At 42.2% G+C, this 26,110-nt stretch overlaps 1 protein-coding gene across 4 annotated transcripts in view; it reads right to left on the bottom strand.

Moving 5' to 3' along the window:
• Positions 1 to 3,010: 3,010 nt before the first annotated feature.
• CYFIP2 (cytoplasmic FMR1 interacting protein 2) overlaps positions 3,011 to 26,110 on the bottom strand; it is a 64,848-nt gene continuing 41,748 nt past the window's right edge. For 3 of the 4 annotated variants that reach the window (XM_083422548.1, XM_083422550.1, XM_083422549.1), the window contains exons 24-31: positions 23,290 to 23,433; positions 22,575 to 22,665; positions 21,504 to 21,634; positions 16,877 to 16,949; positions 16,356 to 16,450; positions 10,127 to 10,365; positions 9,556 to 9,703; positions 3,011 to 8,415 (exon numbers count right to left, since the gene is read on the bottom strand). In XM_083422548.1, the coding sequence (XP_083278674.1) occupies positions 8,248 to 8,415; positions 9,556 to 9,703; positions 10,127 to 10,365; positions 16,356 to 16,450; positions 16,877 to 16,949; positions 21,504 to 21,634; positions 22,575 to 22,665; positions 23,290 to 23,433 (1,089 nt within the window). In that variant the 3' untranslated portion in view covers positions 3,011 to 8,247. The remainder of the gene's footprint in view (positions 8,416 to 9,555; positions 9,704 to 10,126; positions 10,366 to 16,355; positions 16,451 to 16,876; positions 16,950 to 21,503; positions 21,635 to 22,574; positions 22,666 to 23,289; positions 23,434 to 26,110) is intronic. The other variant, XM_083422551.1, reaches the window with a different exon arrangement.

Consider the following 26,110-nt stretch of genomic DNA (forward strand, 5'->3'; position numbering starts at 1 on the left):
AGCCCCCTTGATTCTGTTTCATTTAGCCTGGGTCTGACCCCCTGTAAGTTTGTTTAAGAAGTGTTCGGCAAGCCCCAAATACTGTTTGACTACACTGAAATGAAAGGCTCGGACAACAGTGTTGAACTTTATTCTCACAAAATGCCTGGAGCAGAAATCAAAAGCAAATAAGATCTTTATTTCTTAGATAACAAAACATGTGCTAACTATGCACGTACGCCATTGAAACATCCAATTCCCACAGAGAAGGTGAGCAAGTTTATAGACAGGGACTGTATGCTTTGTATGCAAAAGGTCCCAGGGTCCAATTTCAGCATCTCCAATAGACTGTTCTTGCTGGGCTGACATTTTATCATCAGGTCTAGGCCCTGCTGGGACTTTCCATCAGCCTGAGTGGCGGCTGCTGTGCAGGACAACCCCCCCCCCCCTTGGCATACCTTCTTCTGGTGCCAGGAAAGGAAGAATAAAAACTACAGCTGTGGTGGTGGGCTGAGCTGCCAGTAAAGCTGATCCCAAAGGATGCTCCCCTTTTGAGTTGCTTTGGCCCATCCCCTTTAAATTAGTTTCATGGGCTATGGTTGAAATTGATTCCCCCCCCCCCCCTTCTAGGCTGTTTCTTTGTGATTTTCTTTGGACCATTTCCAGCATATGGAACTACAGCTGTCCTGGACTGGTGTGAAAGAGAGGTACAGTAGTTTCAGGCCCTTGGAATGAGAGTCCAGCTCCGCATGGAACTATGCCCTTCCTGGGGGAATGATTTTTATCCCAGGTGACACCTGGCCCATGGGTCATGCCTGATATCTTTAACACTAAGAGACACTGAAAGCACCATATCCTGTGACATAAGACTTGCTTGTATTGCTGAGAGGCTGCGTGTGAAGTGCTTCTGTTTATGCAGTATGCACCTGGAAAGTCTTGGGCTTGGTGGAAATTGGGGTATCCTTTCAATCTGAGTGGCCAGTCTGCTACAGGGGCACCTTCTGAATGATTTGTTATTATAATGATGATAAAATTGGAGTACCCAATAGATTGAAGTTCTTTAACTAAAGCTATTCAACCTCATTTCCTATCCTACACATTGAGAATGACTTGTACCAGGTCATCCAAGTGACCAAGCTGGCTAGAGTTTATTGTACTATTGGCACAGTTCCTTCCTCTACTAAATTCTTCTTTCTACAGGTGGAAACTGATAATATTCAGTGTTTACATGCCCACCAGGGGGTGGGGAAAAAAAATCATGGATATTCTTCTCTTTCCGTATTAGATTGTTCTCCTATTTGTGGTCCAGCCTATTTGAATTTCAAGCAATTCAAATAGTATCATAACAAGAAGTATGATTTCCCCCTACCTGATGCAGTTTGGAATGGAAAAGGAATCTGAATACAGTACATGCATTTGACAAATGAGTCCCTTTTTACAAGTTCTCCCCTCCAGCCCTCCTAATGAAACTTCCCTGCAGAACACTGGTCTCTTAGTAATGTAGCCACACCTGAAATACTGGTTTGGAAATGGTGTGCTGTGAGGCTGAGGCAACTGTAAGTATCTGGAGTGTAGGTTAACACAGGTTTTTGTCCCTTCTGGTATGTTCTTTGGCTGTATGGGGAGATATGGAACAACTCAGGGTGCCAGCAATCGGTCCCTCGCTATTGCGGACTCCATACTGCACTTTTTGCCATTGATCTGGACATTCAGGGATAATTCCTCCTGCAGGAGGCTTGGCTCAACATTCGGGACACAGGTGTATGAGAGGGTATCACACAGCAAAATCAGGTGCTTTGAGGCATTGTAAAAAGGAGCATTGTGATGGGGTGTGGTTTCGGCTTCTCACATTCGTAACTAAATGGGAGGTCCCATCCCCCACCCACCCAGCTCACTTGACAATGTAGAGGGGTTATATTAGCACTGGCTGATAATCCAAGAGGAATCACAGTTGCAAAAGTGGTTAGTGATCTGTAAAGTGAGACAGGCACCTCTCTCTAACATGCTCTGCGTGAATATTGTCATTGGTTGTTTTTATTGTAAGTTTTTGAAAACAATAATACTTTTTTAAAAAAGGTTGATTGCTAAATTTTTCATTGTGTGGCTGTAACAGAAATTATTGCTTCCCTGGTGAATATTATCCAATTGCTTTGGAGAAATGAAATGACCATGTTTGCTTTCCAGAGAGAAAACATTTTACACACTAGCACTGTAAAGGAGAGTGGACTTAACTAAGCGTACGAAGACTGACATACACACAAAGCCATTATTTTTGTGTGTGTATATATGTGAGAATAGTGGTCTGAGGTAAACTACATTTAGCCTCAGTTCCCTTCTCCGTCTGCAATAGAAAGATAGCTCTTGACTATGTTGAAAAGGTTACTGATATGCTGTATCTGAAATTCTCTGAACAAATAATCTCAGTAATCTTTACAACAGCCCTCAACGGTAGGTCATTATAACTAGTATATCCATAAACAGGGTGAGGGTTGAGAGTGCAGTGTACCTAGTGCTCATGTAACTGGGGTGAAATTTGCTAGGGAGATTTACCTCAGCCCACACTTTCTGTGAGCTCCAGTGGCTATTGTATTCTTGCATTCAGAGAGGCGTGAAAAGGGTGGAAGAGAGGTTGGCTTCACACAGGTGCAATCTCCAATTGCTTGAAAAAGCCCTGGAGAGAGGGAACTTAAATGGCTCTAGGGAGGCAAGGACTTTCAGTCTTTGCAACAGATCCATGGGGCAAGACTTACTGGGGATGAGCTACTGTGCTTGTTATGCCTGACATTCCACTATGGGGTGGTTTATTGCTGTCTTGCTCCTGACACTGTGCTTGCTGAATTATAAGCGTAATAAGAACATGGCAGTGACAAGTATTGTGGCAACTGCTAGGCAAGGGAACTACAGCTGGGAAGATTTGAATCCCCAGATCTAAATGTAGCACCGAGACCTGTATAAGCCCCAATTTGAGTTGATTCGCCTCATACCCCAAACCACCTGTTTTTGTAATAATGCTACAGCAACTTTGTCACCCTTTCATTCAAACCATTTATGACTCAACTTTTATTTTTCCCTTGTTAACAGGATTCATCCTAGCTTTGCTGTACATATTGTTGGAAGTTGCAATACAGGTCATCATGTCACCACACACAGGGTGTCTTATCGATACAGAAGCATTTTGAATGGAAATGAAGAACTTCTGTTGACCAATGATGAAGGAACAAAAATACAAAACAAGATATATCATTTCCCGCTGCATAGCAAATATGATTCAAGAATTCAAACACCATAGTTGATCACTACTGTGAATATACCGCACCATAAATAAATGTAAATTCATTGTACAAAAAAGTCCTGGACAAGTCTTCATACAAATATGATACATTTGAAAGAATTATGCAAAGTCCTTTTTTAAAAACATCTGTTCTTAAAAACAGCACCTTGCTCATGTTCTCAAATAGACAAATATCAATTAAAACCAGAATAATACAGAATAGGAATTAATATGACCACTGACACTTCTGACAAATTCTGTTGGTAAAGGGAACATGGTTGAAGTGCAGAGAGTTTGTTCTTTAACGTCAAGTCACAAAAAAATCAACCTGATAAGACTGTTTAAAGCCTGAAAGGGCCACAGCTGTTCATCGTCATTGCTGAAGTAGTCTGGAGTCTACATCCTCAAGGCTTGGTTTATCCTTTTGTCAGGACCTCCCTTGTGGTACGTACCTTTGTGGTTTCCTGGTTCCCACCAGAAACACTTAAAAAGCCAAATGACATGTTGCACACCATTGCATGTTTCTTTCCCGGCCCCTAAACATGGTGCCTGTTTTTATTTTATTTTTACTGAAAAACAGCCTTGGAAGCGGCAATCAAGACTTGAGACAGTGGTGAGGATGGGGTTAGGGCAGCCTAACTAAGGGACAGGGAACATATGGTCTGTGTGCCAAATTTGGTCTTCTAGAGGTTCTAATTTTACTCACAAGGCCATCCCCTCCCCAGACGTGTCCACCCAGACATCCTCAAGGTTGTGTAGGGCATGTCTGCAAAGGAACGACCGGAAGACTCCCAGCTATTTTACGACAAGGAAAGCTTGAATAACCTGGTGTCATATGATGCTAGGGGAATGACAGGTGGGCATGGGGGAGGGGGAGCCCAGATCATTCCCCGTCCTTTGCCTAGCCCTTTCTCTTTCAGCCACTGGTCTATTCAAAAATATAATGGGCTGGATCCAGAGAAGTACACGCAGAATTCTGCTCATGCAATGGGGCTTTCCTGGCCTGGCTCCTTTACATTGTGTCCCCGCCACCATACACACACCCAAAAAGGTTGGGCATGGCATGGCCCACCCAAGGCTGAAAAATCAGCAGAACTCCAGGAGGTTTTCTTGCATTACATTGGCACAGGATGAGTTTGGGTCCAAGCCACTGGGCCTCTCCAGTATGCTTTTCCACCTACAGGGGAAAAGGTAAGGATCACTGATCCAGGGTTTGTAATTTTGACAGGTGAGAAACACCTTTTTCTTTTTAAATAAAATAGGAGGTGCATTTCATGCTTACTCCCCCATAAGCTATGTGTCTGGAGTAAGACCTGTCTGTCCTCAGAGGAGTTCCACTCCGTGCTTCCATATGACTCATTGTTCTGGGCATTCTTGGAAGGCAAGTAATGGCACTTTATGTAAGAATCATCCTCTTACAGTAGATGTTGATGGGAAGGCTAGGACAGAACAGTGGATCACAGAAGAGATGCATCCACAGCATCTTCCGGGGAACATTCTTGCAGGTATTCTTAATTATTATATTTATTTGTTTCTTGTGGCATAAAGTGTTCCTGTGGGACAGTGTATCTTCAAACACAGTTGGGGACAGACTTAGATGTTACATTTCTTTTTTAGCATGGAGGAAAATCTGGTTCACTCAGCTCATTCTTTGATAACAACTTTGCTATTTAGTCTGCAAGTAGGAGGACCAGAACTATCTCATAAAGAGCATCCTATGAAGGCCACTGGGATTCTTTGCTGGGAATTCAAAAGATGGAAATCTCAGGGCAAAAACATCCTGGGAGAAAGGAAACCATGTTGGACAGATACTTTAAAAACTCTAGGAAATACTGTAAACTTACCCTGAGTTTTCCCCACACTCAAAGACTCAGAAGTCAACCCTGTTTTCCTTCTCACTTGTGTACTTAAAGCATTTAGGATTTCCCTATAAATAGCATTGATCTCAACAGAGAATAACCCACAACCCATGTGTGAGTAACAGTGTTAAAATGCAATGTGTGAGCATAGCTAAAAATTCCATTTCATAGAACTGGAAACGATTATTGGAATTATGATCATCTAGTTGACTCTTCTATTGGATATGGGCTGTTAAATATAACATATTGCAGCTGATACTACAGAGTAGGCCTCGGAATGGCATTTGTTCTGAATTGTTCTCAAGTGGCCTGAGTGTTTACACCTGTGGCATCATGCTCTGTTAAGTAACCACCACAAAAAGATTGAATTTTATTTTGAAAAGGCTGTGGGAATAAAAATAAAAATGAACAGCATCCTATTTGTCTATTTCATTAGATGTGTTCAGATTCTAACTCTGGGGTGTTTACATAGTGTTTGGTTCAGTTTTGCAAATCTGAAGTTGAGGGTTACTAAGGTGCATGAAGAGAATGAAATTCAGTTAAACTGACAATATGTGCTCTCAAAAAAAAACCCCTGAAGCACTTTAATTGTTGCATTAGATATTTAAGATGGGATTTGCTGGAAGTTAATTTCCCCCCCTTTGGACTTCCAAGCCCCTTTGTTTGTTTCTGCCTGAGTTAAGAGTCTTCAGGTTACTTTTCTGAGCATTGCCTTAATTCCACATTGCAAGATGTATCTTGCAGTTTGAAATGCTGCAAACATGCTCCCCAGATTCTGTGGAGGGATATTTATTAGTTACTTTGGTAAAAGATGAGAGCTTTTAAGGAAATAAAGGTATCTGCCAAAGGAAACATACTTCATGGTAATAATTCCATGTCGTTGCTGTCCCTTGAAACAGAATGTTCTTCCTGTGCCTGACACAGACAATTAAGAGGTTTCTACTTCATGCGCCCTCAAGGAGAAAAAAAAATGCTGAGTCTCTGGCTTCGTAAGATTTGTCATCATGCTGTGACAATGAACCAAACACCAGCAATTAAGTACTGTATCAGCTTTATGGTGAGACAAAGGAGGAAAAACACAGACCTAAAACACCTGGTTGTTTTTCAAAAAAAAACACCCAACACTTTTTTTTTAAAGTGGCGATTTCTCTTGGCGAAAGTTAGACTAAAGAACTAAATGTCTGGAGTCTAGGATAAATGCTGGATGTTCTGACATCTGCCCTGACAGTGATGGGAGCCTGACAGGGTAAAAATTAGGGCAACACACCAACATATACATCCCTTCAACAATCTACCAGGATGTTTTCCTAAGCAAGCCCCAGTGAAGTGAACTTTCTGGTGCACTGTGTGCCCTTTGTCTAATAGAATGCATTTTAAATATTTCCTTAATGCTTTATTCTGAAATCTGTAGAGCAAATCAGAAGGGAGATCAAATGCTGCCTTTTCCTTATAGGAAATTCAATCTAAACTACCTAAATATTAAAGGGTTGCACTTCTGAAACTCTTAAATAGTCACAGTAGGCAACTGGGGGACAGGAAACTTGCATGGTAAATAACTCAAGTGCCTTATGATAGCCTAGCAGAAACGAATTCTTCTTTCAATATCTTAAAGAATGTTATTTTCATTTCAGGATATTATACAGCCCTAAACTTTGGTACCTGTCTCAGTAGACTTGTTCTAAACTTTCTCATTAGTTTGGAGAGAATTCTCTGTAGCACTGTCACATGGCTTCTTTGCATTGTCTCTGGTATTTTCTCTCCAGGCTTTCTCCTCCCATACACATCCCTTTCTTGTTTCTACCTCCTACAGGTAGTACACTCTCATCTGAGCTCTAGGGTACATGCAGAAGCATGACCTTTTGAGTCCCGCCTCGATCTCCAATTCTGTGAATCGTTCACACAGAAATTCCTATATTTACCTCTTTGTTCTACAGGGTTATGACAGGGCAATTTTTAACTTTTGTTGAAATTCTGCATGCCTTTGGAACCACACATATTAATGATATATAAGCTGCTGCCTTTTGTTTGTTTCTAAACACCCTGAAGTCATGCCAAATCTATTTTTTAGCATTGTTTCCAAAGTTTGGATACCTAAGTCTGAACCAAATGTCATATATTTTCCCAGAATGGGGAAGTGTATTGATCTCATTATTCTATTGACTATATCCCAAAGAATGCATCAATCGCATTTCTCAAAGAACTTACTAGTTCCTTGACCCGGCAACTTTATCAAGAGTCTGGGTCATGACAATCAGTGCCTCTTCTCCTGGTTGTATAAAATTCTAGACGCTCAGGTAAAACTACTGTCAACAGTACTTGGTTAAGGGGAAGGTATTATACAGGGCCACCATAGCAGTGATAATCAATTCAAAATATGAGAAGACTCTTTTGTCAATGCTCCACCGCTTAAGTAAACTTAGAAAGGTCCTATACACTGTCCTATATATGTGGCTTGTTTCCAGCTAATTGTGCACAAGATTGCACCCGAAACAATTTTAGAAGGGCAGAGGACAACAAGGCAATGACAAAAAATCCTCTAATTCTAGGTGGAGAATGATAGTCAATATTCCATCTCTAAAAGAACCTGATTATTTTTTTTTTTTGCTTGCGTAAATCACACAGCTCTTTATCATCTATTGCAGGAACAACTTAGCATTTCTGAATGTTTTAAACATTTAAGCTGTTGTTTCCCATCAAGCAGGAAGGCTTTTCAGTCACATGGTGCATCAAGCGGAAGACTTGCAACACACTGAAGCGATGACTGCTTCAACTGTAACACCCCCAAAAAACAACAACTCTTTTAAGGGCCATAAAGTTTTGTGCTTGATTGGGTTGTTCTTGGTCATCACAAAAGCTGACGATACCACAGGAGAAAAAACCACATTTTGCTCCATCTCACCACATTTTCAAAGCTATGTGTAAAACCAACCAGAAAGATACGATAGAAGAACATGCATTCAAAACAGGCCTTCTAGGAAAATGCTTCTTTGTATACTGGGTCCATCCAAGTCTGCACTGTTGACAGATCTGTGTTCTCAGGGTTTTCCCTTCCAGGCCTCTGAGATCCAGTCGCTCCTTCCTCACTGACTTCAGATGTAGAGACACAAATGCTCACATTTCATTTCCAGCACGGACTATTTAACAGGTGGTGGCCAAGGACTGGTGGATGGGGGGCTGGAAGCAGCGCACATGCTCGACTGTAGAACTGTCTGTTTCCACTGACTTCATGTACTTGTTCAGGATGGCAAAAATCTCATTGTTCAGAATCTGGTACTTCCTGATCCGGTCAGCCATTTTTTTAAGAGGCTAGAGAAGAAATGAAAAGACAGGCAAAGCAAAGAGCAATGAAGCTTTCAGACCTCTGCTTCTACAGCTAGGCAAATGCTGGAAGGCTGGAGCGAAGAACAGCTAGAGAAACCAATACCTGACACAGTTCCTTCCTAGCTTTTTGCAGAGACAAATTGCCAATAACACCTCTTATTTCCTACGTACCTATTAGCAACATAATGGCATCACTTGACTGACAGGTGGGTGGCCCTGCCAGCCTGTCAAATTTGGGCCATGAGGCAGATCCAGATAAAGATCTGGCCCACAAAGCGAGAAAGGTTCCCCAGCCCAGAAGTGCTTATCATCATCATCAATTGAATTTATATACAACCCTGTATATCAAACCTATGCATTCTGAAGGAAATCAGCCCTGAGTGCTCACTGGAAGGACAGATCCTGAAGCTGAGGCTCCAATATTTTGGCCACCTCATGAGAAGAGAAGACTCCCTGGAAAAGACCCTGATGCTGGGAAAGATGGAGGGCACAAGGAGAAGGGGACGACAGAGGACGAAATGGCTGGACAGTGTTCTCGAAGCTACTAGCATGAGTTTGACTAAACTGTGGGAGGCAGTGGAAGACAGGAGGGCCTGGTCCATGGGATCACGAAGAGTTGGACACGACTAAACAACAACCACCCTATACCCGGGGGTCTGCAGGCAGCTTCTTGTGTTCCACTCCAGGTAGCAGGTGATAATGTAGCAGATGTGATGTGACATATCTCTGTCTCAGACCACAGCCAGCCAATGCCAGTTGGAGTAGACCAGTGGTTCCCAATTAGCTAATTACTGAGGACCTCCTATTTTTCAAAAGCCAAGCCATGGACCCCCCACCCCACTTTTGAAAATTTTGATAACTCTATTGTATCGTTTACAATAGGTAATAGGTAGCCCCTAATAAGCAAGGGATTTTAGATATACTAAAGAAAATTTGTGATATTTCCATGCAAAAATGACAAAAAAATAGTTGAGGAGGGAAGGTAAGGGCCGTGGACCCCCTGGGTGCATTCCACAGACCCCCAGGGGTCCCTGGACCCCTAATTGGGAACCACTGGAGTAGACAATATTGAGCTAAATAGTCAAACAACCTGACATTCAGCTCAGTGTTCACCCCCACACTTACCACATTCTTTATGATTTCATCTTTCCCATCCTGCCTCTGCACTTTTAACAGGTGGTAACAGAAGTCAAAGAGATCAAAGCGACGCTGCTGTCCCAGGAGGACGATGACTGAGCAGCCAGCCCAATTCAGCCCGTCTCCAAAACATTGCCTGGAGGGAAATGGGACATAGAAGAAATTACTTATCGAGAATGGCTGGCTGGCATGGTGTTATTGAGTTGCTTGTCCTGAGAATTCCTGGTTGCTTGGTTCTATGTTAAGAGAACAGCAAGTATCAGTTCATGAGCAAATCAACTCAGAAGCCAGTGTAATGAAAGCCAGTACTTTGTCTTAGGCCAAATAGGTCAGAGTCATTCAAAAGATAACTCACTTGACTATCACTAGAGAATCCCCATTCCTGGCATCAGAGATACAGTGTCCAGTCATTAGTAAAGCGGCCCACATTCCTGCATGTAGAAGCAAACCTCAAGTAAGGAGGTATTTGCCGATTTGCTATAGCTTTCCTGGCTGTGGGGAAAGATCCTCTAATACATGATCATTAGAACTCAATGCAACCCAGTGCAGGCCTACTCACTCAGCCGTGAATTCATTTGTCCCCACAGGAATGCAGTACACAAACTGCATGGCACTCCAGAGCCGGTGGAACTCAACGCACTCGTCAACATGCATGACGCCATTGGTAGGGGGAGGCCCGCGCCAGATGGGGTCCTGGAGGTAGCTCCGAATGCGAGTCAGGATGACCTCAAACATGGACAGGCCACAGCACAACCTCTCCTTGGTCAGCAGGTCTCCTTCACGGGCTATGGCTATTTGCTGAGGAGGAAGAGAAGCCCAAGAATAAAAGAAGGTGTAAAACGTCACTTTCCACTCGAATGCTCATCACGTTGACCTTTTCCTTCCTGTGTTTTGCACTTGGAAATAATATTTCTTGTAGGAGTTTCCTTTGCCCTTAATTTGTGCTTAAGAACATTGAGGTACTTTTGTTATTTAGATTAGGAGTGAGTTGTCAAAAGTATCCTTCCTTTATCCAAATATTCATTACTTTGAGGATAACCAAGAGTGTGGTGGAAAAGAGAAGCTGAAATTTGCTTCTCTAACACGTGTTTCTTTATTATTATTATTATTATCTTCAAGATTTCCTGCACATTTTATTGTTTCTGCATACTTAATGCCTGGCAGCAAAGTACTGCTATGCAAGGGCGCTTTGTTACTGCAGAGTTTGTAGTGTACGTTATATTATTTTACATGCCTATTCGTTAGACTGTTGTTAATAAGAGCAGGTTATTGCGAAATATTAATCAAAATATGCACATCCACACTAGTTATTTGATATATGCTCTTTAGGATGTTTTAAAATATACAACTGAATGTGCAAGTTTAGCTTTGATAATCAGGGATGCCATCCTCTATGAATATTTTAAATTCAGACAGATACTAAAAGGGAACCAGGGTTCCAATCATTTTTTTGTATGTATTTTAGTTATATTGACTAGAAATTGACGGCTGGTTAAAAATAAGATAAATGGGTAAATAGGTTTTCTGCCATTTGTGAATAATCTCAAAATTTAAAAAGCATCATCAAGTTAAGATTCCTCCACCCACCCAGTTTTCTAACACTCACTGCTAGAGGGGACCTCCTTCACATTTTACAATAGAAACAGGGCAGTGTATTTGCAGACTGAAATGAAGGAGGGTCACACAGGACCACTGCCTGGAGAATTGCACTCCTAAGTTGTAAGCTTTTGCTTGATGTAGAACAGTAAGATGAGTAGAATACAAATACGCAGCACAGAAATGGGAGGCAGGATGGCAGGATGAGATGTGGCAGCACGGGGAACAACTAAAGGCACTTCAGCCATCATACAGTTATGTCATCTCAACCCTATGTAGGTGGTATATAGCAGTAACTGCTGATAATGTAGTTGCAACCAACCAAAAGCACAGCAGGATGGATTTGACCTATTCGCTTTGAAGGGGATGTTGCAGCACCATTTTGGCACAAGCCATTCGTCATGTTGCTCCAGCTTCACACAACTTTATGACCAGAATGTCAACAATCCCATTAAAGACCCATCCATCATTCCCTAGTGGTGGTGAGATATATCTGAATTTTTGGTATGTAACATGGAATTGTTTCAATTCTGGATTCTTGGCATGGCTGACTTTAAGTAAACTGGTTCATTTTTTAAAAACACATTCACCCTTTTTCTTTTTGTATCTTCACCGACTAAAACTGGAAGACAGAGAAAATTATAACTAGACTTTCCTATCCAGGAGTAAGACAAGTGACATACAGTAAGGCATTTATAGGCCTGGAAATATCAAGTCCATACGTTTCTTAGTTCTTGCATATCCAGGATTCTTAAGCGGGAATCATACATAAACCCCCCCCCCCCAAGGGTAAATCCCACTGCTGCTGAATGCATATGGTTGAGCAGCTGTTGTTTGTAACAGTGGTGAACAGTGGTGTTCAGAGGCAGCTAGAATTCTTCATTAAAGTCAAAATACACCAACAGGAGGGTCACAGGCTCTTCTACCTGGCTGCAGAGTAGCAACAGACTCCCAACGTTCCCAGAAAGGTTCCCAGACCTGATACTATCTCAACTCACCATCTATTTTTCAGTTGGTAAATATTGAGATTAGGAGTTCCACCAGTGTTATCTAAGGCATAGCTACAAGGACATTCTGTTGGAGAAGTAATTAATACTCAACAGAAAGCAAGTGTGAAGAGAGGAAAGTCAAATTACTGTACAGAACCTTTTCAGATAGAGGCTTGGATCCGAAGAAGAACCAGGGGAAGGAAGTTGGTGGAATGTGACTTTCTCACCCGCTCCTTCCCCCAGAAAGCCTTACTTAAAGCTTTGGTATGGGAAGATGAAGGGGAGAGGGCAAAAAAATTGGGTGGAGGCACTTTCCGTGGGCCAAGCTCTGTTACCATTCTCAATGTTTGTTGGAGCCAAGTGCTGTTGATGTTCTTCTGACATTTCCCACAATAAAACGCAAAGATGCATGTGGCTCCCCATTGCATACATGCCTGAATGTTGAGAGATCCATTTCTGCCCTTTATACTAACTTCTGCCCTATCATGGTGGAATACAGCTCTTAAACAGGCCAACTAACCTACTTTCATCAACTGATGGGAAGTTCGCCCACCCCAGGTTTGGACAGTTGTCTCAGCAACTAACTCCTCCTATTAATCAGGTATAAATGGATATAAAGGAAGCAGGTCTGTGGCTCCTGTGCCTATGAAGAAGTTGATGGGATTTGTGTGCCTCTTGCCCTGGGTTGTTTATGTGTACATCCAGCCCAACAATATCCCCCCCCCCCATGACAAAGGAGTAGGAGCTGCGAATGCACATAACGTCTGAGGCAAGTGCTCCATGTGGAAGTCTAATCTGCACAGTCTTTCAACCCATGCTCTCTTTGGAGAAAGAGAGAGAGAGAGAAAGAGAGAATGAATTACACAAGAGTGATCTGCCGGCATCAAACGTTACATTAAATGTGTGTTGGGGGTTGCGGAAACTTCTTCGAAACAGAATGAGGATTGCTAGGACAACATAAAAAGAAGACTTGCAAAATATAGCTTCCCTTTTCCTTGTTCTTTCTACATGGGCACAGGGAATATTTACAGCCCTCCTGAAATCAGGGTTTGAAAAAATGCTATGTGTTTAGGTGTTCGACAGTCTCAAATAAATCTAAAAAGGTAAAGGTAAAGGTACCCCTGCCCGTACGGGCCAGTCGTGACCGACTCTAGGGTTGTGCGCTCATCTCGCTCAAGAGGCCAGGAGCCGGCGCCATCCGAAGACACTTCCGGGTCACGTGGCCAGCGTGACGAAGCTGCAACTGGCGAGCCAGCACCAGTGCCGCACACGGAAACGCCGTTTACCTTCCCGCTATAAAGCGGTCCCTATTTATTTACTTGCACTTAAGAGTGCTTTTGAACTGCTAGGTGGACAGGAGCTGGGGCCGAACGGCGGGCGCTCACCCCGCCACGGGGATTCGAACCACCGACCTTACGATCAGCAAGTCCTAGGCACTGAGGTTTTACCCACAGCGCCACCCGCGTCCCTCAAATAAATCTAGTAAGAAGTAAATAAATAAGCTAGTTAGGAGGGCACATTCAACAGAGCAGCTGCACTCCCAGGAACTGGTGTGATGAGTCCTGCTGGCGCAATGGGACTTTAACCCCTCTCCTCCCCCATGTCCTCCTAAACTGGCTCTGGGAGGACTGGAGAACCCCCAGAACATCATGTGCAGGGAAGAGAGGGGAGATTGTTCTGTTGGGCAAGCTGAAACACTTGCGCTGATGGGATGGTTGGAAGACTGTAATGTTGAATTCCTATGTCCTACTATCCCACTATTTTATGTACGTAATGGATGGTTAACTGCCCATCCAAAGCTCTCTAACTGCCTATACATGTTTCTGAATCTACTGCCTTGGTTGTCAGCCTAATTCCTTTGATTAAGAAAACAGAACACAACATAATAGATTACCTGGCAGAAATGGGTCTTTGGATGATGTAAGATGAACACTGCTAGATCCAAGCAGGGGTCTAACTAGTTCAGAATCCCGTTTCCCACAGTAAAGTTTCCAAGCAGGACACAAAGCCAAGAGCCCCAACCTGCTGTTGTTCCCCAGTGACTACATACAGCCATCACGACTATTAGCCATTAATATTGATAGCCTTGTCCTCGATTAAATAATCACTGGCGGCAGCATTCAAAAAGACAATGGTGTACATTAGGACCAGAAAATTCTTATAGGGATTCCCAGTTAAATGGTCTGAGGACGTGGAGAAGTGCCTGGGTGGGAGGCCATGGAAACCCATTCAGTACTGGCCTCCTGGCAAGGAACTTGCAGCTGCCAGGAGGGAGAGGGGTGGCGCGGCGAGGAGGTTGGTATTGTCAGCCTCTTGCCATCTCTCCCTGTGGGAAAGCACCAGTGACTCACATGCTAGGAAGTTAGCATAGTGGCTTTGACCCGCCTGGCAAGCTGCTTCTGGTACTGGAAAAAGGGTTCCCCAGGGAGATCCTGATCCCATCTCTCTTACATCTCATTCAATTTGACCATAAGTTAAGCACTCTTGCCTGTCACTGATCACAGTCATACATTGTATATGCTTAAGGCTGCAACCCTATACTGAATACCTGAGAGTACGTTCTACTCAACTCAGTGGGACTGATTGCATAGGAGTACACTTTAAATTTCTTTTACTGAAATCAATGGGATCATCAAGGGTGTTCAAATTTTTCTGGCTTGTTACTCTACTGTTTTATCTCCCCTACGAAGAAAATTGATGTAGAAAATAATGGGAAGAGCTAACAGACTCGGAAATTTGAGTGGAAAGTTATACAGACAGTTAACTAAGCATTACATACACAAAGGCACACAACTGCAGACACATAACCATCCTTATGATTTTTTTCTTTGAATGAAATGCCCCCATTCTGCTGGTTGTAAAGGCAAGAAAGCTCCACCTATTTCAGTCACCTGCTGCGAGCCAAACCACCCATTCAAAATCCAGACCACAAGCAGAGAGCAGGTGCGCTGTAGAGCAAATAGCTTCAGATGACTCATGCAAGTGAGCCAAGCCACAGGCTGCAGAGAAGGGATAAGAAATCTGTGGCCTTCCAGAGGTTGCTGGACTCCAAATCCTTTCAGCCTCAGCCAATATGGCCAATGGTTGGGGAAAGACAATCATTCAACCACCTCTGAAAGGTCACAGGTTCACAACGCCTGTTGTAGAAGAAAAAAGGCCAATCTGCTTGGAAGTAATTCCTTATTGCCTCTAGATCTGACAATCATTCAGAGCCACTTCCTGTGTTCTTTTTTAGGTGCACAACTATCATTTTTAGGTATGCATCTCATAAAATTAACTGTATGTGGAAACATGCATGACAGATCCTCTTCAGAGATCCAGGACTTGTTGCAGCTCTCTGTTGAGAGTACTCTAGGTGGCAAGTGTAAGTTTTCCTGCCACATAATGTGCAGAGTGACTTTCAGACCAAGGGTGGTTTCTGACTAACTTGTTCTGCCAATGCAAGGATTTCCACTTGCTCAACAAAACTCCCCCATCATCTCCCTGTGCCCTCCTCAAAGCTCCTTCAGAGAGTTGGAGAAAGCCCCAGAACAGTTGGGGGTTCACCGGGGGAGGTGAAGTTCCACTGTGCAAATGGAAAACCTTGCACTGATGGAACGAGTTATCTGGATACTACCCCAAATGACCAATGAAGAGGAGTAAACACTCTTAAGTATCTTAGACATATTATGTTGAAGACAGAGAAGCTGGCAAGTTGATCACAATTCATGTGGGAAGTTCTGTAATATGCTATAAGCCAGGCATCAGGGCATAGAAGATTTGCCACTGCAATGCCACAGTGCTGGGTTTTACAGGAATAAGAGAGAGGGTTTTAATTGTGGTCATATTTGTGATCATGTGGCAGCAGATTTGAAACAGGAGCCGTTGTTCATGTGAACCCGTATTTTGACTCAAAATCCATTTGGAATAGCCCAATAACATGATCGTGGCAATCAGGAACAAACTGATTCTTTTTTTATCTTTGCTTCAGTTAGCTTCTGAGTGATATAAGGGGCCATCATGAAACACACACAGTGCACTGATCCTCAGTAAAGATAATTTAATTTTGCTTGGTAACAGTGGACAAACTATACCGTGTAGAACTGAAACAAAGTCAGTATCCAGAAAGACTTCTTGTAGCTCAGAGATCATCTGGGAATTGTGGGGGGGGGGGGTAATGTGAAATTTTTAGTTACCCCGTGTGGGTTTCAATGTCATCCTTACCTGCGGTGTTCCCAGCCTCTCTATTAAGGGAACCAGGTGAAGTGGGGCATATTTGGCTTCGAGACGCTTCATGCGTACCTCCAAGCGTTCTCCTTCTGTTAAGCGAGCAGCAAACAGTGAAATGAGAAAGCAAAACGGGAAAAAAAATTCCAGCATTTCAGAGTCACCTCCCAACCATTATCCAATTCTGGGACCAGTGTGACAGAACAAAAGCAGGGTAGCGCATCGCGAAGAAGGGACTCTGCGATTTACAGCCGCAACACCAGCACACTTGTAAAAGGATCTTGTTTTGAAAGCAAACTTCTTGCTTTTGCGGATAAGGGTTGCGAAAAGTTACCTTTCATGAGGACTGCTCAGCAGGGCGACTACTAAATTCAGTTCAATGAATGGCTGACTAGTGCTAAGGGCCTAAGCAAGTTTCGTTGAAACTTATCGATTGCCAGCTATGTCTCTGCAGCTCTATAGGTTTAACACATCTATGGGAATAATGACTGACATCTGACCACCTCTCCACTCCTTACCTTTGATGTAGACCCTGGGCAAAATATTTTGGAAGGGAGCAGCATGCAGCAAATCACACACTTCTTCCTGGGACTGAGGCAGGAGGAAGAAAGATAAAAGGTGTTAAAAATTCCCCGTGGGACTAGTTGTTCAGCTGTCTGAAAGACGTGGGGTGACCATACTGATCTATGTGCCTCCAGAGGGCTTATTCAAATATAGCCCAATCTCATGGGTGACAGAACTGGAAGAGAATGCCTTTTGAATCCATGTTAAGTTTATGCAAACCAATACAAGATTTTTTTAAAAAACTATGGTAAAATCTGGAGCTTTGCTGTGGTTCTTTAACTCATCTAGTAATAGGATCTAAGGCAAGGATGGATAATGGTCCAAACCCTGTGGCTGAACAGTGCGACACTCTGCCAGGATTCCAGATAAGTGCTGCTCAACCTCATTCTACTTTGTGTGACTGTCTGCACCAAGGTATACCTTGTGTGGTTACAAACATTTGCACATGGTCTCCATTTGTAAACCTAAACCACTTAGAAGTAACTTGTGACAAAAGCAGTATATAAGCAGTAATAATAATAATAATAAACCTATGCAAAGCCGGTACTGTAACTCAATAACTCAACTCCTATTCCTTCTATTAATGCCTCCTAGCCAGATCCTTCTGTCCAGGAATTCTCATGTACCATGTATCTAATAGGCCTAATGTGGAATAATAATAATAATAATAATAATAATAATAATAATAATAATAATAATTTTTATTATCATTTATCTGACTGGCTTTCCCCAGCCACTCTGGGCTGCTTACAACCCATAAAAAATTGTAAAACATTAGACATTAAACACTTAATTAAACAGGGCTGCCTTCAGATGTCTTCTAAAAGTCAGATAGTTGTTTATTTACTTGACATCTGATGGGAGGGCGTTCCACAGGGCAGGCGCCACTACCAAGAAGGCCCTCTGCCTGGTTCTCCAAAGACCTCTCTGAAGAGGATGACGCCTTAGCAATTGCAGAACTTCAGAAGGACAGCTCAGGCCTTGCAGTGTATAAACTGAGCCACCTAACACTCAGAGCAGTTCTCTCTTCCATCAGCTTGCCAATGAAGAAAGAGGAGGCACAATCTATGGACATCTCCATACAGCACTACAGTAAAATACCCCTTTACATTTTATGAAACTCAGGATAAGTTAGCAGTGGACCTTCTGACAAACCCAGGCCCTACTAGTAGACATCATGGTAATATTAAGCTCTATTGCATTTATATCTGCTGTCCTAAGTAACTCCTACAGGGAATTAGCCTAGGTCCTCAAAACCTCAGGCTCAAACTAGAAATGACACTGGAAAATATCACAGATATCCCAGTTTTCAATACATAAAAGCCACCAGAGGGGTGGAGGTAGTGATGCTAGTGCCACTTGGATGGTGCTTGTGGCACTGTGCAAAGGGTATTAACTCTTCCACCACACTGTTTTCCTGATTAAAATTCCCTTCCCCCCAATCCCCTCTCCTATTTACCGCCCAGAGGAAAATATATAACTACCAGGTTACGCATTGCGCTAATCCAAATTACACACACCTCTCAAGTTGGCTTTTAATTTAAAAAAAAAAAAGCAGAACATCCTGTTCATAGATCTTTAAGTCTAGTTTGCCCTGAGGCTGACCCTGCTTTCGTTAGTTGGGTTTGGCATTCTGGACCTGTTACTTGATACTGTGTGACTCCAGCTAACACCTCAGCTTGGGGCTTAAAATGGCAAGCTTAAACACAGTCAGTGTCCCTCATGTATCCGGACCCAGAGAATTTTAATGAGGTACAGACTTTCCCAGTACAAAGCCCAGAGAAAGAATCCTAGACAGGGATGCTACCTGGTATGAAAAGCGAAACAGCTTCCCCTGGTGTATTCTGAGGGCTTTTGGGGGAGGGCAGCTGCTGCAGACACATCCAATACCTTGCCACTGAAAGCAGTTTGAAAAAACTGCTCTAAGATTCACACACACAAAAAAGACTGTCTGGTGGTTCATTCCAAGGAACATGTGCAACAAAGGGAATGCAAATCTCTGTTTGGCACCACATTTATAAACACACTTAGAAGCCAGTGTAGTGCATGTAAATTGGAGACTGCAAAAAAATCACTGCAATTAATCATTGCAACCGTCTCTAGGTTTAGAAAACGCTATCTCTTGGGAGGGACTCTGTAGCTCTGTGGCTGTAAGGCCTATGTTGATGAATGAGAAACCTTACATAATGTCATATGTATGCTTGGTTTTATGATGCTCTACAAAAGGCATTTACTGTTGATGCAAGCAGATAGTTAAGACCTACAAATGTTAATGAGGAGAGAGAAATAAATAGTATCAAAATTTCAATCCTCAGCATGCTCTTTTGGTAGTAAGGCCCAAGAGACCTTAGGAGGGACTTACTTCCAAGTAGCCATGCTTTTGGACTAGGCTGGAAGAGGCCGAGAGGGAACCACAGAAGAATGAGAAGCAACTTGAAAACACATACAGATATTCAAAGGTAACCCAAAGTGCAGACATACAAAGAGGCAAGACCTGGGAAGCAATAATGCTGGAGGAGACTTGAGTAATGGTTGGCAGCAAATTCTGCATGAGTCTACAGGGCGGCACAGCAACAAAGTAAACCATGATGGCTGCAGGCTGCATGCAAAGAGGCAAGACGCTGCAAAAGGGGGAGGTGCCAATATATCTCTGTGCGAGGACACATTCAGAATGCTGTGATCAATTCTCCAATCACCAGCCATGCCTTGTAGTGTCAAAAATACGTGCACAGGTCCCTCATCTAAAGCCTTGGCTGCTTACCAAAAATAGCACAATGAACGTCCTAGAAGATGGGTTTCAACTTCCATTGCAATACTTAATAAATAGTTAACTGTCTCATGGTGTGTGACTGCTTCCTACTTTTCAAGAAACCCCATGCTAAATGTCCAATCTCATCTCGAAAACAGAGGGGAGGCCTTCATTGCTGACTATGGCAGAAGGAATTCTCCTTCCATAGCGGGCAATGAAGAAGGCGTCCGTCAGCCCACATCTCTTATGTTTAACTATGTGTGCTGTGTTGCACATCCCAAGCACAAGTTAATAGATTAGTAAATTGATAGATTAGTTTGTCCTTGGAAAAGGAAATGGGTTTCTTTCTTTTTAATTAATCATACAAGAAATTAAGTGGCATTACGATGTTCAGGAAATCATGAATTCAGAAGGTCTTTGTCAAAAGACCACTCTATGATTGACAAAACCACTAGTACTCTGGAACTTTTATCCATAACAATAACAACAATAACAACAACAACAGTGAAATTAAGAAAAGTAAGCTTGTGTTGAAATGTTCTCTCTTCGGTAACAAGCAGGAAATATATGGACACTCGTAGAGGAAAAAATAATAAATCAGTCATATCGAACACAGTAACCAAATTTGTATTGGATTGAGTTATGTGTGGCTTTATGGCCATCAGAAAGTACAAAGGAATGGTTCATTTTACATTATTTAATCCAAATCTTCACTGATGAACTTAGAACTGAGAGAAAGACTGGATAGGTTTATTCACATACAACACATATAATTTCTGCTGATTGTCCTTTCCCAGAATACTTGTCCTTGGACTATGACCCTGATGCGCTTACCTCCATGCTGCCGTTGGCATTTTGCTCCTGTATCAAAATAGTATTGGCTCCCTAATACACTAATGATGTGTCTCTACTATGAAAAGCAACTCAGTGAATAAGTATCCAGTAAAGGGGTGGGGGAGGCTGTTGTGCACATTCAAGCACACATTAACATTATGCAGATCGGAAGGACCAACATAGCCACAATGGGAGAAAATGCTGTTCAAGAGAGCTATGATACAGTCAAGCATCCCAAGAAGACACATTCTTCCTCTTAACAGAAGGTGGGATGCACCAAAAGGATTAGGCTGGGCACTAAGGGATATCCAGAAAGCAACTATCCACACTCATGGTTTGGTGCTGGTGCTAAACCAGATGTGCAGGAAGTAGTACAGTGGAGGTACTTTAAGAATTCAGGCACTGTGTTTGCAAAGTCAAACAGCAATGTCATGCAAAGTATGCAACCTGTACAGATATCACTATTACTAGCAATCCTGAAGTGGGGTCTATAAGAACAGGCAAGGGACCAGCAAAGGATGAAGTTGAACACGTAGACTGTTTGGATTAACTCCGAGCAGGGTACATACCCATACCACATAAAAATGCCATGCAAATGAGAGTCCCCAAACTCCCCTTTATCCCTATAGCTCCATGCCATGTGTATGTAACACACTAAATCCACAACGAAGCCTCATGATGACCTGTTCTTCCAAACCAGTTAAAAGCACAGAGCCTTTCTGTTCCTGAAACCACTCCACAATCCACACCACTTTCATGTTAATTTAATTCCCACATGCCATAGTTTGTACATTCTGATTTCCACCAGCTATCTCCTCAAGTCTATTCTCATTAAAATGGCTTTACAACTGATACCAAACCATTTAAATACACACACACACACAAATGGTGCCACCCTCATTAATTAAATCACAGCTGCATCAACATATTAACTGAACTGGGTGAGCTCATCTGGTTGGTTGATTTATCTATTTTTGAAAGAATTCAGTTTAACTCACCAAGGCCTGCTCTATGAGAAGGCAGAAAAGAATGGCATTACCCACTTCTCTCAGACTCTGGAACACATCTGTCTTGAGCTCTGCATACTCAATTATATCCTTCAGCTGGTGATGGAAAAACTCCAGGATTCCTAGTAAGAAGCAAGAGAGAAAGGAAGAAATTAACTAGGAATTGATATGATAAGAAAGAAGGGTACCAACTGTGAAGAGCAAGTTGGTGTTGCCTTTGGAAGTAGCTGTGGTCCTGAGTGCCTGCCTCATTCACTCTCCTTTCATTTCAACTTTCTTAGAAGTCTATGGCTCGGGCTGCTCCACACCTCAAGAGCAATGCTGTGGAAGGACGCTACTGACAGCCAATCATACCCGGAAAAAAGTAGGGGAAAGAGAAAGATACTCCAGATACCTCTGTTTCTTGTGAGCTCAAGATGTTAGGAAATATTACTTTCTCTAAGGCCCTGTACAGAGTAGGCAAAACAACAGCAACAAAACCACTGCAAACTAGAGGATTCCTATTTGGAATTTAGTGACCTTCTAGTCCTAACATTGTGGCCCAAGGGCAACCTGGCAGGAGCTGAGAATAGCAAACTGGACAGGGGTGGAGCAAACCTATATAGCCCCATCAATTCAGACTAGGTCAGCATTGACATAACATGTGCTGAAATGCTGATGCTCGTGTTCCACCACCGTCCAGGCCAAATACAACTCCATCCCCACCTGAAATCTCTTGGGGTAGGTGGACAGAGCAGCTTTCTTGAATGATAACCCGGCTATCTGCTCCTGGTGGGATGTCAGCATGAAACTGAAACCACAGGCAAAGGCAGTGCGGTATAATGGGCTGAACACTGGACCTATGCCAAGGACACCTAGGTTCAAACCTCCATTGTTATGAAGGTGGCCTTAGGCAAGTAACTATCTCTTGGCATAACTTATTTTAGAGCAGGATAACCGCACATAAGCCATCCTGAGCAGAATGGTGAAAGTGCATTAATACAAATTTCACAGATAAATAAAGATGCACATAGGGAAGAACTGACATTGATAGCCATCTCATGAAGCATTCCAAGTACCAACCTGGAGATCCATACTCATGCCTTGGCAGGCGGCAGATCTTTGGCATCACCTCTATCAAGGTTTTCACATACTGAAGGATGGTCCCTTGCAACTACAAGAAGCAGAAGAACAAAAAGGTCAGCTCTAGAAGATCAGCTTAAAGTTGAAAGCTTATTCTGTTTTACAAAGTGGCCACAGATGCGGTTATGAAAATGATTTACAACAGTGGTGTTCCTTTTTTTAAAGGTTCTAAACAAAGCTTCAGGGGACCCTGGGGAATGGTTGTGGCTCAGTGGTAGAGCATCTAGGGATGGGAGAGGACCGTGTCCGAAATCCTGGACAGCTGCTGCCAGTCATCACAGAAAATATTGAACTGGAGGGAATATTGGTCTGACTCAGTATAAGGCAGCTTCCTATGTTTCTAATTGCAAAGTGAGGTCTGGGGAGATCAGAGACTGATATAAATGTGCACTGCAGATAGGTCCAGGAACATCTTTCATTTCCCAAGTTCCTGGTGCTTAATTTTGTTCTCATTGCCTTTGATCCAATACAATGCAATCAGAGTCCAGAACAGAATATTTTCAGTGGAGATACTCTGCCAACCCAAAACAGGCATCTCAATGTAATGGAAATTATATTCTAAAATAATATACATTTTATTTTTAAAATGTATTGTTCAATATACAGAGTTGTTTTGACTTCCTGGCCTGAACCTCATCCACAACTTCACCATTACCAGGCTCTTGACGATCTTCAGCAATTCTTCCATCACCACAGCAATCCCTTGGTACCCAAGGAGCCGGCAGATTGTCTTGAAATGAGGAGGTCCCACAAAGTTCCGGTAGGAGCTATAGATGTGGCTGTAGGCGATGTTGAGTGGCTGTGGGGGTGGGCAAAAACAAAACCATTACTGGATCTTCAAAATATATTGAACAGCTATACAAATTGTTTGAAGCTTGCAGATCACTAAGTAAACATTTTCCTATTTTGCTAATAATATTACAGAGTCTAGTGGTAGGCTGACAGAGAATTTTGAATTCTCTGCACAAAACTCTGGAATCTCTGTCCAAAAGCAAATGTGCCTCTCATGCAGTGTTCTTTTCCCTGTTGTTATCTGTGTTTCTTTGCCAACTCTGGACACATTTTTCTTAGGCTGCACTCCTGTACACGCTTTCCCAGAAGTGAGGGCCACTGAACTCAACGTGTCTAACTTCTGAGGAGACATGCATTGTTCAATCTCCATTTATAAGGAAAGTTATATGAACAAACTGTGATAGCAACACCATTACTACAATAAGACACTGGATGTTCACTTCTGTTTAACATGTCCAACAAGTACCCTTTGGCCTTCTGTTGGCTTTCCTTGTATTAGTCTAACATCATGATTACAGCCTCCTATGAATCATTAGCTTGTGCATCAATAAGGTACTATATTTTGATATCAATGTGATAATGGGATTAATGTAGATACTGGAGTAAATATAATTAACATGATTGGCTGATGCCAAGCGACGGTAAATTGTGTCATGACATATAAACAGAGGTCTCTTTGCTTTGTATGTTACATCATTTTCATTAAGCAATTTATGGAAGATTGGAACACCAGGTGTGTAGTCCATTTAATGGGCGTGTCCAAGTGAAATCTGAATAAGCAATAGTGAGAAGTGCTTTGCTATAGTCCTGTTTCCCAAGACTTTCATCATAGCCTTGTTCAGACAAGTTCAGTCAATATGCAGAGTGAGTGAGGAGCAGGATTGTGTGGGTTGACCCTTCACCTCAACGTGTTGATCAGAGCTCCTGATCACAGCCTATGCACAACTTTCTAGTGATGGGGTGAAGGTAAAACAATATATTTATAAAAAATTAAAAATAGTTTAAGAAATGCACATAAGGATCACTTTACGTGGGACAGTGATGTTAAAACAAGTAAATTCTTTAAAAATGTGTAAAAATAATGACAAAGATGAGTACAAGAAGTGTAGTTAAGTTACTCCCTGTATTAAGTAGCATAACGGTTGCAGCTATTACAAATACAAAGAACAGCATGTGGATGCTAAACAGCTGATGAATATTCAAAAGTGGATTTACACACTGAAAAAGGAAGACTGCAGCTACTGAACAGAAAGGGATATAGCAACAGTGAATCAACATGTTCTTCTGTGTGGGAGTTTTAGCAGCTCTTTGTCCCTGCCTGAATTCATATGTAGCAATAAGCAATGTTACAGAAAGGAATTAATTCAGTTGCTAATGGATACTTGTGCTTACTTCACATTCCTGGAAAAGAAATATGATGCCATTTTTACAAAAGGAACCCAGAAGTACTTGCAGTTCTGAATTTTCAGAAATTGTTTAAAACATGGAAGGCATTATGTATCGCTGTTTTTGAGGCTGGAATCCTAAGCACACATTCCTAATAATAATAATAATAATAATTCCTAAACAGTGAGACGTGCTTCTGAGTAAACATGCATAGGATTGTACTGTAAGATTGGTTAATAAAAAATAACTACTGCCGATCACAGAGCTTCAATTCTAGTTGTGGATGTTTTTGGATACAGTATTTTTAATGTGGATTAAAGAGAGATGGGCACAGAGAGTGTTTAAAGAGTGCCCCCCAATTTACGTGCTTTCACTTATGTGCACAGGGGGCCAGAATGTTACCCCCACATAAGTGGGGAGTCATCTCTATAAAAGTATCTTATATATATTTGAATCCCTACTCTGTTTCACAATCACACTGGAGACACTTGACATCAGCTCCACACCTTATAGGCAAAGGCAGAGTGCAATTTCCTGTATTGCTACCAGGACAGACAGAGTCCTTAAATTAGGAAACAACAGAGAATACCATCCATTCTTCTTGCATTAGGTAACTAGAGACTCCTTAAATCAGAATTACTAATGTTATGCTACCAGTATTTTTTGGGTGAACAAACTCATGAAAACAATAGTCATGTGCTATATTTGTACATATTATTTCCTGTTTTGATGGAAAGTAAGACATTCCAGTTTTTTAACCTACAATGGTTCTGCTGCAAAAGGTGCTATAAAGGTGAATTTACGTGGGTGGCTGGCTGGCTATTTTCTCTTGACAGTCATCTCTGACAAACACTTTCCTATTGCCCTGCTTATAAAATAATAAAAAGGAACCTGAGCCATCCAAACATTACTACGGTATTTTAATTTCAAGTACAGTGACAAACAGTAATCCACAGAAAAAATGACTCATTTTTTAAAAAGCATGTCAGTTTGCTCAACAATGCTTTAGAGAACCTAGCATGAGAAATACCTAGTGCTTTCCTAGTTTTCTTTATATATTCCTGTAGATACATTTGAACATAGGAAGTCCCTAAGACTACAGCATGCAATTCTGAACCTGATCCCAGTCATCTCTCTCTTCCTTTCCACTTATATAAATGATAGAATTGTAGAGTTGGGACCCGGGGGGTCATCCAGTCCAACCCCTGCAATGCAGGAATCTCAACTAAGGCATACATGGTATGCTTAAAAACCTGAAGGAGGCCTTTCCACTCTTGAACAGCTCTTATTGTCAGAAA

The sequence above is a fragment of the Podarcis tiliguerta genome (assembly GCF_965153285.1).
Source record: "Podarcis tiliguerta genome assembly, chromosome: 2".
NCBI classification, from domain to species: Eukaryota; Metazoa; Chordata; class Lepidosauria; order Squamata; family Lacertidae; genus Podarcis; species Podarcis tiliguerta.